General features: G+C 41.1%; 1 protein-coding gene across 4 annotated transcripts in view; it reads right to left on the minus strand.

The window, feature by feature from the left end:
- Positions 1 to 14,127, minus strand: part of FNDC3B (fibronectin type III domain containing 3B) — a 191,468-nt gene that overhangs the window by 46,827 nt on the left and 130,514 nt on the right. For all 4 annotated transcript variants that reach the window (XM_027685560.1, XM_027685563.1, XM_027685562.1 and 1 more), the window contains exons 8-12: positions 13,876 to 14,033; positions 11,595 to 11,654; positions 8,746 to 8,884; positions 8,388 to 8,441; positions 622 to 746 (exon numbers count right to left, since the gene is read on the minus strand). In XM_027685560.1, coding sequence (XP_027541361.1) covers positions 622 to 746; positions 8,388 to 8,441; positions 8,746 to 8,884; positions 11,595 to 11,654; positions 13,876 to 14,033 — 536 coding nt within the window. The remainder of the gene's footprint in view (positions 1 to 621; positions 747 to 8,387; positions 8,442 to 8,745; positions 8,885 to 11,594; positions 11,655 to 13,875; positions 14,034 to 14,127) is intronic.

The raw sequence follows: 14,127 nt of genomic DNA on the forward strand, positions 1-14,127 counted from the left end.
TTCATCTGAGTGCATCTGTTAATGTGCAAGGAAAAGCAGAAGCTAAATCCCATCTTTCAGTGACCCTGAGTGTGCCTGTCCTGTCGCGGTCCTGGCTCTCTCCCCCTTCTTTCCCACCCCATCAGCCAGCCCTGCCAGTCCTGAGGAAGAAGGAAGGGACTGTACTGTTGAAAAGAGACAGAAGGGCTTTGCTTTAAACCAGAAAAATAAATATATCAAGATTCCTTTCAAAATCTGTAACTCAACTTCCTCTTGCTTGTTTTTCTTGGTTCACAGAGGTCCCTAGTGGGAATTTTACAGAACAGATGTATTCTTTTTGTATTAGGAATAGATCACAAAACACCATTTAACACCTCAAAAGGAGCCTATCTTCTTAGGCTGACCTCATCAAGCTAAAGGCACAGGGCAATTCCCTGGGACCTGAAGGATACCACCAGGGAAGGTGCAGCTTACCTTAAAGGCTTAATAATAGAGCCAATGTCAGATATTTAACTCAAAACCACAAAGAGAAAAAAATAAACAAAAATCCCCCTCAGAAATTCCTCTTTATACTGTCACTGATAGTTAAACTTTCCAGCTATCATTTTTTCCTCAAATAAATGTGTACCTTGGGTAGCTTACCTAGTACCGATGTCGTTCTGGGCCGCTAATCGGAAGGTGTAACCCAAAGCTGGACAAAGCTTAGTCAGCTTGCAATGCTTCTGGCTCCCGAAGTAACATTCTCTGAAACCACTGTTCCTCTTTCCCTAGAAAGAGAGAAATCTGTAATTGGATCGCTATGAAACAAAACCACACGGTGCTTATTTTAAAAAGCTGTTAAATGACATTAGAATTGGATGTTTCCATACAGGCACTGTGCAAAGGAGGCTGTGTAAGCGCTGACAGCGCTGCTTTGCTCCCAAAATCCCACAGATCAGCACAGTCAGCCTGCTGTCAGATCCCTCCTCTTCTCAGAGTTTTATATTTGTGAGACGTATCTACAGCTCCTGGCATTCTGCTTGAAACGCAATTTACCCCACTCATTAACAAAAAACCAGGCAAATTAAGGGTAAAATCATCCCTCAATCCACTCAGTCACAGAGGCACGGGAAAGGTGCAGCCAACATTTCTTGCAAGCTCTACCCTCTGTACCTCCATCCCTCTCTGGTCCTTCAGGAATTCTCTATCCCACAAGAGGGCTCTCGCTCCCCACAGTCGAGCCATGGCCAGACCCAGCGGGACAATCCAGGTACAACCAGCCCCATGCTCTGCTCTCCAGGGCAAACCAGATTTATTAATCACAGAGGAATATTTAATGCGCCAGTTCTGCACTGACCCCACTGCCTGGAGCACATGATGAGTGAAGAGGATCTGTTGGGAAGTGTGCAGCTTTGGTAAGAAGCCTGGATACCAGGTTTATGGAAGTCTCACATCAGCATGACCTAGAACAGTGATCCATCCTGACAAAGCCAAGATGGGGTAGCAGTCAGAGAGGGTATTGAGGCACCTCTCCAGTTCCCAAATCCTTCCTCAGGTACAAACCAGCACGGCTGAGGATAAGGACACTCAGAAGTTCTCTCCCTCACCCCATCACATTTAAAACCACACAAAAACCTTTTCAATGCACCCCAACTTGGTACATCCTGGGGTAAAAATTAAGCCGAGCTGTTTGCAGGGCAGAGAACCTAAACCAACAAGGAATATCTGGTTTCATACTATGCCACATGTGGGAAATGATCAATTTGAAATCTTTCTGGAGAAAGGGCATGGACTGCTCAACTCTTCATAAATAATATCTGACAAAGTTGAAGCAGTTTAAAGGCGTTTTAATTTCAATACCTGAATGCAAAATTAATGGACAATTACATTATTAAGCACAGCAGAGTAGAAGCCTGGCAAAGGACATCCATGGGCTCAGATGGGTGAAGGAGATGGAATTATCTCTGCAACTTCTTCTGACTGAAAAGCTCTGCTATGCCATTTACTATCTCTGGCACCTGTCTCTACAATTTTTAATTATTATTTTATTATCTATATGGGCATCCCTCACTGCAGACAACAGCTTCACCTGCTGCTGCCTCCCTGGGCTTGCTCTGCCCTCCCACACCCCATTCTTCCTCCATGCTCAATACATCACTTCACCACTAAAGATCTCAAAAATGCCTGAGTGGATCATGCATTTTTCACTTGCCCATTCTCCAGCTCCTACCAATTTCTACTTTTTTCCCCTCAGACTATAACACAGAAGAAAAAACTCCCTAAAATGTTTGTAGTGTATCTCCAGAATGTGTTTATCAAGCTAGAAACAATCATGCAGATCTCAGGCACAGAATAACAATGTGGAGGCACTGAAGGGACATTTATCACACTGGCAAACAGCCCTAACTTTTATTTATACACAGTGAGCCTACACTTGTTCTGGAACCTGGTTTTATACACAATCTCCTTCAACTTCACCCACCTGCTCCAGCTGTAACATTACTGTACGGATCAAGTAAATTAAGAGATGGAATTAGAAGAGAATCATTTTGTAAAATGAGAAAACCTTTTCAGATCTAAATTCCCTAGTTATAGAGTTCTATGATAAAATTACTTCAGGACAAAAAAGATAGGTGACCATACATCCCAGCTCAGCTATAATGTATGTAAACTCCACACTACACAAAACCGTATCAGAAATCCCATGTTTCAGTAAAATACCCATTCATCAGTGCAAGACTATCAAGAATATATTTTTTTTCCTCCCTATGCAAACTCTCTTTTATAGGTTGAGTCGCATTAAATTAATTTTCCTCCAACTCTTTGATGACTTTACTACTTATAAACAATTGAAAACATTTATTTTTGATTTCTGCTTAAGAATGTAGTTTTTTTTTTAGTAATTTACCTATGCTTTTTTCCAAGAGAACAAAATGACCAAATGCTAAGCACGTGTTTGATAAAGCAATGCTGGCTAAAAAGGAAAGTCATGGACAATCTCACCTGTAGCACAATGCCCGAACTGAGAGCAACGGGCCAAGGAAACTCTCATTTATCAAACTGGTGGGTTAAAACTTTGCCAAGATTGCCAAACATCTAAGTTATCTTCAACTTTATAACAGTACAAACTCTGATATTGTATATATTTCTCTTGTAGAACTGGTATTGTACATTCCCCAGACTCACTCAGAGACCAACTGGTATTCAAATTACTCAGACTGGCTGGTATTTTGGATTCTATTGGCACTAATTGGAGAGGCTGGCCGATATTTCTAATTATCCTGGCATTAATAGCCTGGAAATAGCCTCTCCGCTCCTTCTCTCCCAAGATTTATGAAAGCACTAATGCTGGCATAATTATAGACAGGAACAACTGGCAGGCTGGTACTGGCTGCCACCCAAGAGTCTTACAGCTTTCCCAGAATCCTTCTCCTATCCTTTGTACACTCGGCATCCAAGTTTTTAATCCTTTAAATAACGTTTCATAAGTTGCTTAAAATACACTGTATCATTTCCGCAAATATTTCTAATCCCCAGATTTCAGAGGGAGAGTGCTGTCTGACTTCTCCTCCAGGCCTGCTTTCTCCAGCCTGTGTTCCCTATTCTTCTCCAGGACAACCCATACTGTGATGATCATCAGCGCCTGTCAGGAGACAAGAACAATTCAGCTCCACAAATCCCTCACAATTTGCACAATACTCCAACAGAGCGTTTAAACACGATTTTTAAGAGTTTTCCCTGCTATTTCAGCTATATTTCAAGCCACACACTCAACACAGGGTGCCAAAGTGTCTCTTGGTGAGTGTATTTATTGAACAAGGGTTTTAAACATTTAAATGGGTTTTGTTGACTGCATTCCCTGCAGCACAGGCAGTAAATAAACACAAAAGGAGGAAGTGGCCACTGCAGGTACAGTGATGCAGGAATGGAGCACAGTCCTTCACCACAGAAGCCTGTAGCAGAGCTGCCAGCATCAGATCTGCAACCAGGAGGCAGGATGGACATCTGTGGCCACGCCAGCATTAGCTGCTATGTTCAGGTCATGTTGGCAATAAAAGGAACAGATTGATACTCAATCTGACACAGAGCTGCAGAGCAAACTGTCAACAATTAGTGTAACACACCTTAAGATCTCTGCAAAGCATTTATTGTGCAAGTTACGCATGTAACTGAATTTTCTCTACATACAAACATTTAGAAGATAGCAAAGGACCTATGAGGCTCAGAGAGCAAGTAAGTGAACAAGCACAAACATGGACCTTGGTGTATCCAAATTCCAGTACAGCATCACTGAGATACTTGGCTCGGATTATCAGCACATTTCTGCTACCTTGAGAAATTTAAAATTTTGTGGCAGAACAAAATGATCTCAATTTACCTATATAATAAACTTCATTATTAACTATCCATCACCAAATCATTAAGTAGTGTGGTGTTGTATCAGTCTCTCTCTCGAGTAGATTAAAATGAGCTGCTTACTGGATGAGAATTAAAGCTGCTTTGAGTTGTACATAAAACAGAGACACACACTGTGTGAGAGGGATGTCCTTGTCTCTGGCTCAGGAACATTCCTCCCCTTTCCCATAGAGAATGAATAGGATACTCTTGCTGCCCATATGCACAAGAGAAACATTTACTTACTACCACTTAATCACAGAACCAGCATTTCACATCTAATTAGTAACAAAGGCCTGATTCTTACACCAGTGCCAGCAGGATTTTTCAATGCAGTTACAGTTTACTGATTTTGATGAACACTGGCATCAGGAGAAAGCATCACCTCCTTTACAGTCACATTTTCTTTTTGGTATACAACTAATGCTATTTTTTTCTGATTAGCCTTTGCTGACCCTGAATAAACAATCCTGGCACCAAGTCATCAATTGATTAGTTCAGGTTTGTAAGTTCAAAGTTCATAGCAGAGTCAGAAGGTGAAGTTTTCCTTAATTATTAATTTTAATTGATTTTATTGCCAGATGACTATTGTCAGTCCCAGCACCTGAGGTGCAGGTTTGTTGATATCCCACTGGATTCCAAAATAATGAAGATAAGGGGCTGATCCTAACCCTTTTGAAGCCAATGGAATCTTTGCTAGTGTACAGACAGTGTAACTGAGTGACAATGTGCTGATCTTTTACTCTGCTGTTAAATAATGAAGAGTATCCTTCATAGTTTTTCAGGCACTTTAAGAATCTGCCGAGTTGGAAGGGACCCATAAGGATTGTCGAGTCCAACCCTTAGCCCTGCACAGGACCATCCCCAAGTCACACCATGTGCCTGAGAGTATCAGTTTATTAGCAAGGTATTACAAATGTAAATCAAAGACTTACATCAGTAATGGGAAAGTATTTGTGTTTTCTAACTAACATGCAACATCAGTCACATTACAAACCATTTATTCCAAACTGGGAGGGAAAAAGCTGGAACAGCAGGAATAGCTTTGTCTATCAAGGATTTTACAGAGTCTACAGGTCAGGAAAAACACCAAAACCCAGAACTAAACTGAGGCAGCAGCTGGATAGGACTGGCACAGTGACATATTAAGCAGAATTTCCCACCTCACCTAACCCTAGGGCTGTAAAACACGGTGCTCCTGCTGTTGCTTCACAGCAACAATTCACTTTCTGCATATACAAGTGATGCCACCTACGCTCCTGGCTGCATTTTACATGCTACAAACTGTGCCTCTGCCCTGTAAAAACAAGAGGAATGAGGGTGACATACTGCTGAGCATCTGACACGCTCCAAGATCCCGAGATCCCAGAGACAGACAATGCATGACCCATCATGAGGGAGCACAGAGGGGCTGCTGGAGCCCTCTCTGTAGCACAGCTCGAGCTGGGGGAACACACTGGTGTGACTGGGATACAGCTGGAGGTGCCTGTCTGAACACCTCCACCACTCCCCACACCTCCTGTGCCCCATGCCAGTTTTGTTTCCACAGTCTGAGGCTGCACCCTTTGCACAACAGCTTTCAAGGATCTGTGTATGGGTGAGAGTGGCAAGGGCTTTCCACAGCTCATTCACACCATCCTTCCCTAGGAAGGGACCAACTGCCCAGGCAGGTTGCCATTTTAGGGGGCTTTTCCAGCTTTATCATTGGATACATTTCTTGTTCTCTGCTCTTGCAAAGCCCTCCCTGCTTTGCAGCCACGACTTAATTTCCTTCTGATCGCTGATTTTCCCGTGTTTATATTTTATCCTGTGCCCTGTAGCTAATGAATGCTGCTCTAGCTGAGATCTGGCAGAGTGTTTGCTGTTGCCTGGCAAGCGTTCTCCTCTGCTCTGATGTATTTATTTCTTGATTTCACCAGGACACAGTGTGGCATTGTGGAAAAGTCAGTGCTTTTGCTTACGTGGAGTTTACACAACTAAGTGCGAGGGTACAGAGCACTGCAAGTGAATTCCCTTTTGTACTTGGGAGGTGCAACTCCAGTAGCTAAATGCACTTCATGTCAGAGGCACAGCTTGCCATAGCACCTGAAAAAGTGAGTGGAACATCCTGCTGAGCTCACCATTGCATGAGATGAGGTTCCTTCAGATCCAGGCACAGACAGCCTGCACCTTCGGACTTTTTCTTTGATAAACCTAGATAGTAGCACTTAATTTAGTGACTCAAAATTGCATTTCTGTCTCATATCAGAGGAAAAAAATTTCTAGAGAATCTACACCTGTGGTATTAACTGTCTCAGAACCTGACAACTACATTTCAACCAGGAGTCCTGTCAGATCATTGGAGATGTACCAAATTAATTTGTGCAAGGCCATTATTCTTTCATCTGTGCTGGCTAGTTCTCCATTGTGATCTCAGATTTCATGGCTGTTACTGAGAAAACAAGGTAATTAAAATAGACAGACTAAGGGAATCAGGATGCCTCAATTTTTCCCCATTGGTACCTGAGCTACCCAAAACCAAACTGCTTTTGCCCTGTGAAAAAGAGATATCATAACCATTCTTTCTGAAGACAAAACTCTAGGTATATAATCAGTATTAAAGGGTATAAAGGATGAAAGAATTTTAGAATTGTCATATATATACATATATATATATGGAATTATGTCTAGGCTCCATGCAGACAAAATGAATATCCAAAGTATTTGCACTGTATTAATGGTCTGCTGGTGGTCTCTTCCGACAAGACCTTCTGTTGCTTTCCTTCCCTTTGCAGGCTAAAATCATCCACATTTCCACTGCTTCACTGCTTGGTGCTGTTATGTTCCCATGGCTCCAAATTACTAGAAGCCTTGGAAGAGATCACAAGTGCACAGTCAAGGTGTCACAGAAGGCGTAATGGGATCATCCTGGCCAATCCTTTTGGAGAAATATCTCTTTAATCCCTTTTCCCAGACCTCACACTCCGCTTTTTCCCTTCTTCACTGACAACCTTTCCCCTTCCATTATGCAGAGAGGGACAGCAAGTCATTCTGAAGTTATTGTTTTCAGTTCAGAGGGTTTCTCATCATGCAGACCCCACTTGCTGTGACAGTGCATACAATAAATGTTTGCACAGTGAGTGGTTCCAAACACCCAACATGTGCCAGAATGATCTGGGAATGTGTTATTAGTGCAATAATGGAAAACTATTCATAACAGAATACTCCCTTCAGAATATTTTTAGACTACAAAAGACCTCAAGAGATGTTTCTCAGACTGCACAACTGGACACCCTTTCATACGCTTCATTTCCTGACTCATCACTCTTTTTTTCTTTGCATGTTGCCCAAGCTCTTTCTGTCACCCATTATGTATTTTTTCCTTCAAAGATGATACTCCCTGACTCATGCTTTCTGCAGAAATATGGCTTGCACAAAAGAAAGGAGGCAGAAAGGAATTAGGGGACAGAGGGAGGACTCACAAGAACCCACCTCCAAAAAATCATCCACACCATGTTGTCAGGGCACCCTCCCCAACAGCCCATTGCTCACTAACCACATAAAATAGGAGAGAACTTAATTCCTTTTGTGCTCAGAAGGGGACTAATTGTCACTATGTAAAGGACACTTATTTTGACCCCGAGTACATTCTCTGTAGAAAGGGCTGCAAGATCATAGTTTGCCTCCTCTGAGGCAGGAACAGTGTTTATTCTGCACTCAGTCAGCAAACAGAAGAAAGAGATCATGAACAGAACTCTAAGATACATTTCAAGTAATGAAATAATGAGCAATGCCAATAAACAAAGAATATACACCAAATAAGTGATAAAAGATTTCATGAGTACAGAACATTATCGCTGCATAAAATAAACTGAATGGAAAGTTTTCCCCTCGCTGCCCCTTTCACCTTTCCAACTCTTTACCTAATGCCATCAGGATTTCATTTTCCTCTTTCTATTTTCTCCTGTATTTAATTATTTTTCTTTACTCAGCAAATCCTTGTAAAGTCTGAGTACCATTTATTTGTGTATTTATTTCAACTAGTTACAACTTACCTCATCCCACTCCAGAAGGTAGCTGGTGATTTTTGAACCATTATCAATGGGTGCCTACAAACAAAAATAAACAAAAGGTGACTTGGGGAATAGAAGAAAACTACTTCACCACCCCCCCAGGCAAATGACTGCAGTTTCAAGTGCTTTGCACGTGGCTTGGCAACCTCTTAACGATAATGAAACACATACATTTTAAAAGTCAAGTCACTGCACAGGAAGGGATTTGTCAGAGTAGAGCAAGTTCAAGTCCCTTACTGAAAAATGACTGTCTCAGCTTTCAATTATTTTCAGTATTTATGCTCACTGTCAGTAAACTCCATTTTTCCCTGCTTTCTTGCCCGATCCCAGCGTTACCTACCTTCCACTGTAAGGTTAAGGAGCTTTTGGTCCTGTGCGAGGGTTTGGGTGGGAAGGGACACTCTGGTGCTGAGCTGTGAGTGGTGAAGCTTACTGGCTCTGAGCAGGATCCCTTTACTGAGTTGTACATTGCATATACCCTGGAAAGAGTAACCAAGTGGGTTATAAATTTGCTGACAGTTACACTGCCACTGTCTCAGCCACAATATTTGACTACCAAAGCATCCACGATACCATCCACTAATGACAGATTTATCACAGACCAGTGTCTATCCTTATTTTACTTCACTTCATACAAGTATGCAAAAAAACCCCCAAAAACCCACACAGCAGAAGGCGAACACTCCAGTAACTTGTGCAAATGCTCCCAGAGACCACTGAGTTATCATCATCTTTTCTTTTTCCACCACTACTGCCTTGTTAATTGCCAGACTTCCACACACTGTGCTAAAATTCTCTTTGCAACACAACAGAAAGTATGAGCTCATGAGAAAAAGGTGTCAACTTTAACACCTGCTTTACACTTGATTCACATGTACCCTGTTGAGTGGTGGTAACTGCTGGTCTCCTCCCACAGGTACAAGCTCATCCTGCATAGCTCAGGTGTCAACACTTAGTGGACCTCCATGGATTAGAACTAAAACAGCTCAGCAATACTACTCCGATAAACTAAAAATCTTCAAAGCAAATTTGATTTCAGGCAAATCTTCTATATATCAGCATAGAGGGGGATATACAATACAAAACCATGTGGGAAAGCAAATAGGATATAGTAGAACACTTCCTCAAGGGGTGCTTTTCTCTGAAAAATTAATGATATTATTTTTTCCCTTCACATTTTCCATGCAGCAAAAGAAAGTGCAAATTGGAAGTCTTCTACTCAAAAAAAAAGTTCAAACCATGACCAGACGATGACCTCTGAGTTGGCTGTAGCTATTGTGTACTTGAATGCAGAGCTAAAGAAAGGGCAACTTCTAAATTTGTTTTCAGTAGATAAGAGTAATTTATGTACAATGGCCACCTACGTAGAATCAAACCTTTTGGGGGAGGCTGACAAGAACTGCTGTAGTGCTGCTTTACCCATCACCTGTTAGCAGTCAGGAGTGAAAACAAATGCAATTTGTGTACATGTGCTGGAAATGAGCATAGCCAAGCATCCAACACAAACCATAAGGGAATAAAACCATGAGAAAACGAACTTAGGGGGCATCCTCTGCATGTCACTGAAACACAGCACAGTCAGCCCTGAACAATACACCTGAAGAAAAGCAAGCAGTGGGTTCAGGGTGAACCAGGTTGTCCCAGGTGCCCAGCAGGGCAGCAGCACGAACAAGCACCTTGTCTGGTGGAGACAAAGCCCCAAGAGATGCTGCCAAGGTTAAGGAGACCCAAAACAATCCGCCCAGCAACTGCTGGCCCTTAAATTTCTTTACTGAACAGATTTATTTCTTCACAGATGATAATACATAATGCAGTTACAGTGAAGAAAAAAAAAACTGTCATGGAAAGCAAATAGGCAGCTCGTTCAGTGTCGGCTCGCTCCACTGCAAACACAGGCTGCTGCTTTGCAAGGCTGACTTTTATATTTAGCAGTCACTTGTTTTTGAACAGAAGTTACTGCTAATTGTTCACAAATTAATTATAGTTTGACAAACCTGCAGGAAGATGGAGGGAGCTGTAGGTAAGGGAGGAAGAAGTCAGCCAGGACATGGGACAAATACTCACAAATACCCCTAAAAATGACCAAGACCTCAACCCAACTGCACATGGTGACCACTCTGGTGTTTGAAGTTGGCTTCAAAAGAGATGCTCAATGCTTACAGCAGGAAGCTCAACAGTGTTTCACAACCTTCTCCTCCTTGCTACCATCCCTGTTGTGGCCAGAACTCCTGCCCAGCCCAAGAGCTGCATCTTTTCCTTATTTATGACGAATTACTTCTGGTCTTCTGCTTCTACTTGAAAAGCTTATTTTAGGGCTCCACTAGAAACTACCCTTAAAACTGAAAAGAACCTATAGTATCAGAACAAGATGGTGCTGGATCTTTTTTAGAGCTCAGAAGCAAGGTGTTCTTTAAAGTTTTGCAAACAGGAACAGCCTTGACATGAAACAGCACACCACGCTTAGCCCTTGTTTGGAAAAACAGAAGGGAACAATAGATAGGAATGAAAAGATTTTTTTTTTAAAGGATATGGAGGGTAACTGAACAGGATGTGAATTTGAAGCCTTAGTACATAAACAAGTCTTTTAAAAAAAAAGCAACATGAACAGGTAATGCAGACGGTGTTACAAACATCAGGGAGCAAAACTAGAACGTGTTGATAGTTAATAAATGTGTAAAACACATTTTCAGAATCAAAGAGAAATATGCCCTGAAAATATCAGCACAGATCAGTGTGAATCAATCTTTTTTCTTGTAATAAATGCTGAAATTACTACAGTCAGATGGATCTGTAATCAGTAGATTTACTTCCCAAAGCACAGACTATTTATGAACAAAGCTGGAGTACTTTCAGAGTTACAGTAGCTGAAGAAACACCAGTTGCTTGAGTCAAGTTTTTAAGCAGCTTCAGGTATCCCACTTTCAAACACAGAAATACAGATATGTAGACTTCTTTTTCCCTCTTTCTACAGCAATGACAACACAACAGAAAGCACTGTTTGAGAAGCATGCTCATAATTTAAAGTCCAAGATAAAATATATTGCATAATATGTAGAAATCATTGAAAAATACACCTACAGAGGTAAATTCTTGAACTACACTGTATATTCAGTTAAAAAACTTTCACATTTATTCTCATATAATTGAAGAGTTTATATTTAAGTGACATTCATATTCACACTAACTCACCTGACATGATAATCTGTTGCTGGCCTAAGGTCCTTCAGGTTATATTCTAATTCTTCTCCACTGCAAGAAAGAAGCCCAAACTCAACAAATTAGTGAATTATGAAAAGTAGTATCACACTTAGCACAGCTAGTGATTTTCTAGTGATATTATAATTTGAAAGAAAAAAGATAATCCCATCAAAGAAAAACAAAATAACAATAAACCAACAAAAAATTAACAGTATATAACAATAAAAACAAAGTAGCAAACAATATACCAACAATTTGTCAACATACTTCATGTTTCTTGAAAACTTTATAAAGCTCCATATACACAGAAGAAATTAATTTATCATCCCAATTTATACAGTAAACCAGCTATATGGGTTTATTTCAATGCTTGGATTTTGTTAATATTTCCATAAAGCACACTGTGGTTTTCTACCCTCCCAGAGCTGAAAAGAATGGAATCCAAACATTATTTCTGTATTTTCTGCACATTCCCTATATCAAAATACTTTATAAAAAGTGAGCCATTGAACTTCAGAGGAAGAAGCAGAGTTTCTTGCACAAATGTTCCACTTATTTGCTTTCTCCTCCAGAATGATGCTCCCTGTGAGGATCATGACAAGGAGACTTTAATTAATGCCTGAACAGCTGGATCCAGCTCTCCTTTAATGCTAAGAGAAGTAAAAGCACAGTTCAGACATTTTAGGAAAAAAACCAGCAAATAATCTATTAATTTCAAATGTAGCCAACATAGTTAGGGCTATTCTTTTTCCTTCTGGCTTGTTTGCTGGTAAATGAACACTGGGCTCAGTCATGTGTTGCCAATTCTGTGAAGATTAAGGTACGGGTCAGTGCTTTATAAGTAATAGCCATCTCATGTAAGAGCTTGGCTTATTTGTGATTTTATTAAAATATGGGAAACAAGAAAGCTCTCAATTTAGCATAAAGAAATATTTCATAGCTAGCTGGACAAATACAGGGAGATGTCTCAAAATCGAGAGAACAAAATTCACCAGAAAGCACATGGCTGCACATGTCAAAAATACACCAAAAAAAAATAAATCTCTGTTTTCATATAATCCAATGCTCTGTAAATTCTTTTTTTTCCCCCCTCTGAAATGAGTGCACCTCCTTGCAAAGACAATGTATTTGACATATTGCTGAGTTTCTTTTGCCTATAGTAGTAACAATTACTGCTGCTCCTGATGGAATGTACCACATCAAGATAATGGCTGCACTCTGGCCAGCAGCAGGAGACACATCACCACCAGCAGCTTTAAAACAGATGCACAATGTTTCCTAACCAGGAGAAAATGTGCAGCCCTCTCACCAGCAAGCACAAGAAGTACTAGAAGGTGTCCTTCCCATTCTGGAAGCTCAGCAGCACATATTGAACTATGGAGATGCTCACATTGGCTCACAAATAGCCAGTGTAAATGCCAGAAAAAAAAAATTTAAAAAAAAATCAGGCAGCCTTTCTCTGGTTAATACCTTCTTTTTGCATTACCCAAAACCTGCCTTCAGCATACCAAGAGGAATACCCTTAAGAAAGGAGATGGCTTGGTCTCAAGAGGTAATTCCATAAATACTCTATCACCTGGACTTTATTTAATGAGATTTGGGAAGGATTAGGTATTTCACAATAGCCAAGGTCACATCTCCAAATTTTCTTTCCTAGATGTCATTAGCAGGGAAAAAGAAAAGCATAACACCATATGTACTTGATCACAGAATGAGCTCAGAGGATCACTGCAAGGAGACACAGAGAAATACCTCAGAATTTTTACTGAGGGCTGCTGGGAGCCAAGTATTTGGGTTTTTCTGGGGAGCCTCTATAACCTACTGACGGCTGTAAGTCCCTCCTCTGCTCATCTAAGACACTACAAGGCAGCAAAGCCCTCAAATTTTGCTCGTTAGCTGAAATAACAAGCTTTACAGTGCTAAATTCTGCAAGTCCACACAAAACCAGCCCATTAGGAAAGCAGGTGTGGTGCACACGAAAGGTTCTGACATTTAGCATAGGAGAGAGATTAACCTTTTCACTGGCAAGGGGAGAGGCAGCATGGGTTGCAGGATCTGCTACGTGCCCGGGGAGGTGGGATGGGATGGCAATTAGGGACATTGTGATGCGCACTCAGCTGCCTGCGAGCTCCTCCAGCGAGGGGATAGCTGAGGGAACAACCAGAGGGTGCTCAAATGTGCCTTTCTTCTGTGACTGATGGGCATGCCAGCTCTGAAAAGCTCAGAGAATTTATTCCCAATGAAAACACAAGTGTAAAAATGGCGCTGTTACCTGTAAATTATCTTGTATTTTCCATCCCTCCCTTTATCCGATAAGGCAACCTCGTAGGTACAGGTGTAAGGCAAACCATTGTTGTGTCTATCTGCATTTAGAAGGCCAGTGGGAGGTGACCAGGAAAGTAAAACTGTTCTTGCTTGAATATTTGTAACCTGTAGAAGAAATATCAGTTACTCTGAGTTCTGAGGAAAAAAAACCAAAAACACTATCCTCTAAGTTTTTGTTTTCTGCTTGCATCTTCACAAT

Source organism: Neopelma chrysocephalum, unplaced genomic scaffold, assembly GCF_003984885.1.
Source record: "Neopelma chrysocephalum unplaced genomic scaffold, ASM398488v2 Primary Assembly neopelma1_69, whole genome shotgun sequence".
NCBI classification, from domain to species: Eukaryota; Metazoa; Chordata; class Aves; order Passeriformes; family Pipridae; genus Neopelma; species Neopelma chrysocephalum.